This window comes from Diabrotica virgifera, chromosome 5 (assembly GCF_917563875.1).
Source record: "Diabrotica virgifera virgifera chromosome 5, PGI_DIABVI_V3a".
Taxonomy (NCBI): domain Eukaryota; kingdom Metazoa; phylum Arthropoda; class Insecta; order Coleoptera; family Chrysomelidae; genus Diabrotica; species Diabrotica virgifera.
Window position 1 is genome coordinate 233,497,150 of NC_065447.1, and position 8,000 is coordinate 233,505,149.

The following is an 8,000-nucleotide window of genomic DNA, read 5'->3' on the forward strand; positions in this document are numbered from 1 at the left end:
CAGAGTCTGTATTTTGGAATAAATTCAATATCTCAAATACCAATTGTTTTTTTGAAAAATGCTCAGACCCGTCGATTAGTATTTCAAATTGTTGACTCAATTTAGAGATATGACGTCATCGTTGATTTTCTTAAATGGCAACACTGTTATTTTGATAGCTATTTTGATAGGGTGTGTAAAGTTATACACAACTGCAAAATATCAAATTTTTATTCTCTACCATTTACAAGATAATAGAAAATTACAAAGTTATGTCTGTAATTTGGAATAAATTCAATAATTAAAATACTAATTGTTTTTTGAAAAATGCTCAGGCCCGTCGATTAGTACCTATATCAAATTGTCATTTTTGACATACAATAATAATGTATACAGGGTGTCCCAATTTAGAGATATTACGTCATCGTTGATTTTCTTAAATGGCAACACTGTTATTTTGATAGCTATTTTGATAGGGTGTGTAAAGTTATACACAACTGCAAAATTTCAAATTTTTATTCCCTACCATTTACAAGATAATAAAAAATAACAAAGTTGTGAAAAACAAGTAATCAAACAATAATTGAATTTAATTATTTCAATTAAGCAAATGCTCATAACGTTGCCCATTGACAATTTGACAATAATTGAGGGCAACATTATGAGTATTTGCTTAATTGAAATAATTAAATTCAATTATTATTTATATTATTTGATTACTTGTTTTTCATAACTTTGTTATTTTTTATTATCTTGTAAATGGTAGGAAACAAAAATTTGAAATTTTGCAGTTGTGTATAACTTTACAGACCTTATCAAAATAGCTATCAAAATTACGTGTTGCCATTTAAGAAAATCAACGATGACGTCATATCTCTAAATTGGGACACCCTGTATACATTATTATTATATGTCAAAAATGACAATTTGAAATACTAATCGACGGGTCTGAGCATTTTTCAAAAAAACAATTAGTATTTTAATTATTGAATTTATTCCAAATTACAGACATAAGTTTGTTATTTTCTATTATCTTGTAAATGATAGAGAATAAAAATATGATATTTTGCAGTTGTGTATAACTTTACACACACTATCAAAATAGCTATCAAAATGACAGTGTTGCCATTTAAGAAAATCAACGATGACGTCATCACTAAATTGGAACACCCTGTATACATTATTATTGTATGTCAAAAAGGACAATCTGAAATAATAACCGACGGGTCTGAGCATTTTTCAAAAAAACCATTAGTATTTGAGATATTGAATTTATTCCAAATTACAGACTCTGTATGTATATTCGGTACACTTACTTCTACAATCTACTAACGATCAGTTATTAAAATATCCCGGTCCCGGTTACAGGAATATTCTTGCATGGCAGGAAGGCTATTCCAATAGGGGGTTCGACTGTAGTATGTCATTTTTGATAGGTATAGTCAATTCACTCAGCTTGAGAATATTTTGACAAAGTTATTCGTCATCCAATAAAAAACATGCCTAACGTATTATTATAATGTAAATAATATTCAACAAAAGTAGGTAATGTATTAAATGGTGATAATACGCAATAATACGATAAAATATACAATTATTATCCAATATCATCATCAAATTCAAACTACATATTTGAAATTTCGCAAAAGAACTTTTACTAAGGGCTTGTCCATATGCGGGCGGTTTGCCAACGTCGATTGCGCGGTTTACCTGTTTTACTTGATCTCACCCTAATGCCGCCTTTGAAGTTACCAAGGAAAACAGGGGAAAACAGGTAAACAGCGCAGTGACGTTAGCAAACCACCCGCATATGGACAAACCCTAAATACCTGTGAAATTTATCTCAGTTTCTGTTCGATATTCATGAGCAGTGTTCATGAGTAATTCACCAGATTCTGGATCATATCTGTCGGCTTTTGAGAACGTTTTGTTGTTTTCTAATTGGAACTTTCCATATTTTTTCCAATTTTGTGAAGATTTATTATAATTTTGGTAAGACAATATAAGATGTTTGTTGTATTCTTCTTCTATAGTTTTCTGTGAGGCTGTAGTAATTGGCGCTCCTAAAAAGCATTTGCAAAATGTGCCTTCAATATCATGTTTATAATTAAAAGATATTAACTCTTTTTATGACGTGTTAATTGAAATGACAGTTAAGAATTACTAAGAATTACCTGTACTCAAGATCAAACAGTGATTAACGAAATATATTCTCACTGATTGCACAACATTATCTCAAAGTATATCGTACAAAAAACAACCAAAAATTAAAAAGAACTATTGATAAACGCCATAGTGAGGCAGATTCGTGCAAATTTTATAAGAATTGTGCATTTAATGATAGAAGCATATAATTTGTACATATACTACACATATAAAGAATAAGTTCAAAATTAGATATGAGGCCATCTCAGATTTCGCCTTTTACAAAAATGGCGGGCATTTAAAATGGCGACTATACATATGTGACTAATAGCACGATAACTTTTGAACGAGACGTCAGATTTCAACCAAATTTGGTATAAGGTTCTTTTTTTGATGCATAAGATCGAAGTCTTGAACCGGAAGAATCGGTTTACCAGAAGTTGTGTTTTTCCTAGTTTTTATGTAAAAATATGTTTTTTTTTTCAATTCTTTCACCCTGTATGTATTAATTTTTCAAGAAGTTAATACAGCCATTGAAAAGAGCGTAAAAATATGTTTTAGGAAATATTTTGAACTTTTTAGTTATGTTAATTACCATGTAATAAATGCATAACTTATCTTCACATGTGCCTATGTGCGGCAGATTCGTGCAAATATTATAAGAATTATTGTGAATTTAATGGTAGAAGCATATAATTTGGACCACATATACTACACATACAAAGGTTCAAATTTAGATATGAGGCCCTCTCAGATTTTGCCTTTTACAAAAAAGGCGGGCATTCAAAATGGCAAAAATAGCATGATAACTTTTGAATGAAAAGTCCGATTTCAACCAAATTTGGTATATAGGTCCTTTTTTAATGTATAAGATCGAACTCTTGAACCGGAAGAATCGGTTTACCACAAGTTGTGTTTTTCTTGATTTTTTTGTAAAAATATGTTGTTTATTTTTTCAATTATTTCACCCTGTATATATTAATTTTTTCAAAAAGGTAATATCGGCGTTGAAAAGAGAGTAAAAATATTTTTTAGGAAATATATTGAACTCTTTAGTTATATTAATCACCATTTAATAAATGCATAACGTATCTTCACATGTAGGTACCGATGTGCGGCAGATTCGTGAAAATAATAATATAAGAAATATTGTGCATTTAATGGTAGAAGCATATAATTTGGACCACACATACTACACATACAAAGATTGAACATACATTATGCATTTATTAAATGGTAATTAACATAACCAAAAAGTTCAAAATATTTCTTAAAAAACATTTTTACACTCTTTTCAATGGGGGTATTAACTTTTTGAAAAATTATTACATACAGGGTGAAAGAATTGGAAAAAACAACATATTTTTACATAAAAACAAGAAAAACACACCTTCTGGTAAACCGATTCTTCCGTTTCAATACCTCGATCTTATACATCAAAAAAAGAACCTATATACCAAATTTGGTTGAAATCTGACGTCTCGTTCAAAAGTTATCGTGCTATTAGTCACTTATGTATAGTCGCCATTTTGAATGCCCGCCATTTTTGTAAAAGGCAAAATCTGAGATGGCCTCATATCTAAATTTGAACATTTATATGTGAAGTATATGTGGTCCAAACAATATATTTCTATCATTAAATGCACAGTTGTTTCACATATTGGTTGCACTACCAATAGTAATGGACTACTGATGAAAACAGACGAAAACAGAAAAGTAAAAAGACCGAAGAATAAAACGAAATCAATAAGAAAACTGCAGTAAAAGAACGGCACGTTTAATATGTACAAAAAGGGTGCCAGAAATAACTGGACCATACAGGTCAATTGCAAGTAGTCTACTCGATAAGCAAGAAAATATTATATGTAGTCCATAAACAAGACCAACAGGAGATGTGGAGGGAATCTATTGAAGAACATGTTGATGATGAAAGAACAAATGCAAATGGAAAATATATGGACTAATTGGAGACCGAATTATGTGTTAAATAGCCACACAAACCCTACTGGGACTATACTTGATGAATTCATCTTTATGATGAACTCAGATATGATAACACCGGGACTAATCTTCACTGAGAAGATTAACACAATTATACTATCTAGAGAACAAATAGTCCCAAATATTAATGGGGACTTAATATGTTTCACTGATGGATCTAAAACTGCCTATGGTACTGGATCAGGACCTCAATTTTCGACCCTTCGCTTCGTTATCGATCATTCGCTATCTGTACACTAAACAGATACGAAGCGAAAGGTCAAAAATCGAGGTCCAGGAGTGTTTGGGCAAACATGTAACTACAGGGTGATTGATTAGTAGGGTAAAGCTCCGCTATAGTAATAGATAGCAATAAAAGTTAATAACAAAAATTTTAGCCACCTTTGAGCTTCACATTACAAAATTAGTTAGACTGTTACAGGGTGTTCGATAACACAGTGGCAGACCTAACTTATGTTTTTTTAAATGGAACACCCTATATTTTACTTTATATTCGAAATCCTGTTAACTTCTCCATCACAAAAATATAAAGGTTTGTAATGTTATACAGGGTATTTACAAAGGTATAACCAATTTTGTATAAAAATCGTAACAAGTTCAACTCCCTGTATAAATAAAAATAAGCACAACAGCAATGGTTTAATAATGCCATATTTTTTTATTTATTGTCAAAATTTTTAAGAATTATTGATATTGCTAATTTTCTTTACATCAAATACAGGGTGAGTCAAAACGCAAGTACATTATTTTCTCAGTAATGTTAAATGGAACACCCTGTATTTTATATCATTATTGAAAAGTAACATTAACGTACTTTAATTTTTATATAACATTCTCTACGCCCAAATTTATTAGTTTTCGAGATATTTTCATGTTTCAGAGCAAATTATTTCATCAATGTAACACTGTAGCAAATAAAGAAATAAAAATAATTTATTAGTAATACATTTTACAAACAAAAACACAACCACTATATGCAACATTTTTGAAACAATTAAAAACTATCTTTTTATGTAAATGCAACAAATAAACAAAGAAAATTAGTAATAAATTTTACAAAAAAACACACAAACACAAAATACAATATTTTGTGAAGACAATTAAACACTACTTTTGTATGTAAATGTAACAATGTAACAAATAAAGAACGAAACATAATTTATCAGTAATACATTTTGCAAAAAAACATGTTTGAAAAAATTAGAAGCTACTTTTAATAAAATATTTTTAATATTTAATTACATAAGGTGTTCAAAATTATCTCCTAACACATTTATGTACGCCTAAAAACGGTCATTGAATGAGCTACTTACTCTACGGAGCATTTGTAAATTAACACATCGAAATACACTTTGTATTCTATTTTTCATCTCATCCCTTGTTGTTGGAGGTATTTTATAAACTTCATTATTAACGTAACCCCAAAAAAATCAGTCCAGTTTATTAAATTCTGGTGATTTGGGTGGCCACGCTACTGGTCCATTGAAAAATGAAAATATCTCGAAAACTAATAAATTTAGACATAGGGAATGTAGTATATAAACTAAAGTACGATAATGGTACTTTTCAAAAGTGATATAAAATATAGGGTGTTCCATTTAAAATTACTGAGAAAATAATGTACTTTCCTTTTGACTCACCCTGTATCTGCTATAAAGAAAATTAGCAATATCGACCATTCTTGAAAATTTTTACAATACGTTAAAAAATATGGCATTAATAAACCATTGTTGTTTTGCTTATTTTTATTTATACAGGGAGTTGAACTTGTTACGATTTTCATATAAAATTGGTTATAACTTTGTAAATACCCTGTATAACATAACAAACCTTTATATTTTTGTGATGGAGAAGTTAACAGGATTTCGAATATAAAATAAAATATAGGGTGTTCCATTTAAAAAAACATATGTTTGGTCTGCCACTGTGTTATCGAACACCCTGTAACAGTCTAACTAATTTTGTAATGTGAAGCTCAAAGGTGGATAAAATTTTTGTTGTTAACTTTTATTGCTATCTCTTACTATAGCGGAGCTATTGAGCTTTACCCTACTAATCAATCACCCTGTATAATAAATCTTACAGTCTAGCTCAACATACAACTGTGTTCCAGGATGAAGTTTTTGCTTTGGTGGCCGGCATTGATGAAATCATTGATGAAGACCCTGTAGCTAAGAGAATCCACATTTACACAGATAGCCAATCGACTATTTTGGCTGTAAATAATCCACTCACCAAATCAAAACTGATGAGAAACTGCAAATATCTCCTCAACAACTTGTCAAAAGACAATACAGTGTCTTTAATATAGGTGCCAGGTCATGAAGCGGTGCATGGGAACGAACGAGCAGATATGTTAGCGAAACAAGGATCGGGAGAAACTTTTGAAGGCCCAGAACCTTTCTGTGGCACCACTGAAGATGCTACGAAAATCGAGGTTCAGAAATGGCTGATAAATAATCATCAAAAGAAATGGAGAGCCTCTCAAGGGCATATCCAGACTAAAAAAATAATCAAGACTCTCGAGCAGTTTGATGAACCTCAATAAACGAAAGATCAAAACGGTCACTGAAATGGTAATTGGACATTGCCTGTTAAGAAAACACCTATACAAACTAGGTAAGGTAAATGAACTATGGTGAAGAAAGTGCGAAATTGAAGAAGAGACTGCCATACACATACTATACCATTGCAGTGTGCTAAGTGATGTAAGGCCGGAATTTACTGGTCAACTGACGTTTGAATCAGAAGAGGTCCTAAAACTAACCTAATAAGAAAATTGTTGGCCTTTGTTGAGGCCACAGAACTTATTAGAGTTTAAGAAATAAACAAGATATGGTACAAAAGTCTTATATACAAGTGGCAGAGACTAACGAGAGTTTCGTCTGAGTTAATAAGAGGGAGAAGAAGGGATGGACTAATTATCACCCAATACTATTCATATCAAATCAAACTACTTGAAATCTCAGAAAAGAAGTTTTATTATACCTGTGAACTTTATATCAGATGTTGTTGGATACTCATGGGCAGTATTTATGAACCATTCACCAGATTCTAGAGTATTTCTGTCGATTTTTCTGAACGTTTGGTTGCTTTGTACTTGAAACGTTACCCCTTTTGGCCAATTTTGTGAAGATTTGATGTCTACTTCTTCGGGGATTTTCTGTGAGGATGTATTAATTGGCGTTTGTGAAAAGCATTTGCAAAATGTACATTTATCCATATTTAGAATTAGAATAACTAATATTGTTCATGTCATATCATTAACATTAACATGACACCTGACAATTATTAAGATATTTATATATTATACATACACTCATAAACAAAAGTTAATGTCACTGATTTCGTGATCTTATCCCAAAGTAAATAGTATAATACCTACATTATTTCACGATTTTTGCTGTAAATTAAAACCGCTTGGATTGACATGAAATTTGGCATACACGTAGCTAACATGTCAAAGCAAATTTCACCGCATCTCGGGGGTGAAAAAATATATGTCCAATAAAATAAAATGTCCAATAATGATAAACTGACTCATTTTAAGCAACTTTTGTTCTATAGAGTTTTTTCACCAAATCAACACTTTTCGAGTTATTTGCAAGTGAATATGTTCATTTTTCAACAAAATAACCACGTTTTTAGACGGTTTTTCGCAAATAACTCAAAACGTAAGCATTTTGTCGAAAAAAATATTCTTAGCAAAACTATAGCCTATAAAAAAGTGAACAGAAAAAGGTGTATATATTAGGTCTCTATACCTAGCAAAAGCAGAGTTATAGCTAATGAAAAATAGGTTCATATTCGAAAAATTCCAAATAGAATAATTCAATGGGAAATATCCAAATAATGAAGAATTCTTGGGAAAACAC

The 8,000-nt window shown here is 30.7% G+C and overlaps 1 protein-coding gene across 1 annotated transcript in view; it reads right to left on the reverse strand.

Annotated features, from left to right (window-relative positions):
* LOC114334328 (uncharacterized) overlaps nt 1-7,410 on the reverse strand; it is a 72,541-nt gene extending 65,131 nt beyond the window's left edge. Inside the window, exons 1-2 of the mRNA XM_028284364.2 lie at nt 7,114-7,410; nt 1,809-2,042 (exon numbers count right to left, since the gene is read on the reverse strand). Coding sequence (XP_028140165.1) covers nt 1,809-2,042; nt 7,114-7,348 — 469 coding nt within the window. The 5' untranslated portion in view covers nt 7,349-7,410. The remainder of the gene's footprint in view (nt 1-1,808; nt 2,043-7,113) is intronic.
* Between the last annotated feature and the right edge of the window lie 590 nt (nt 7,411-8,000).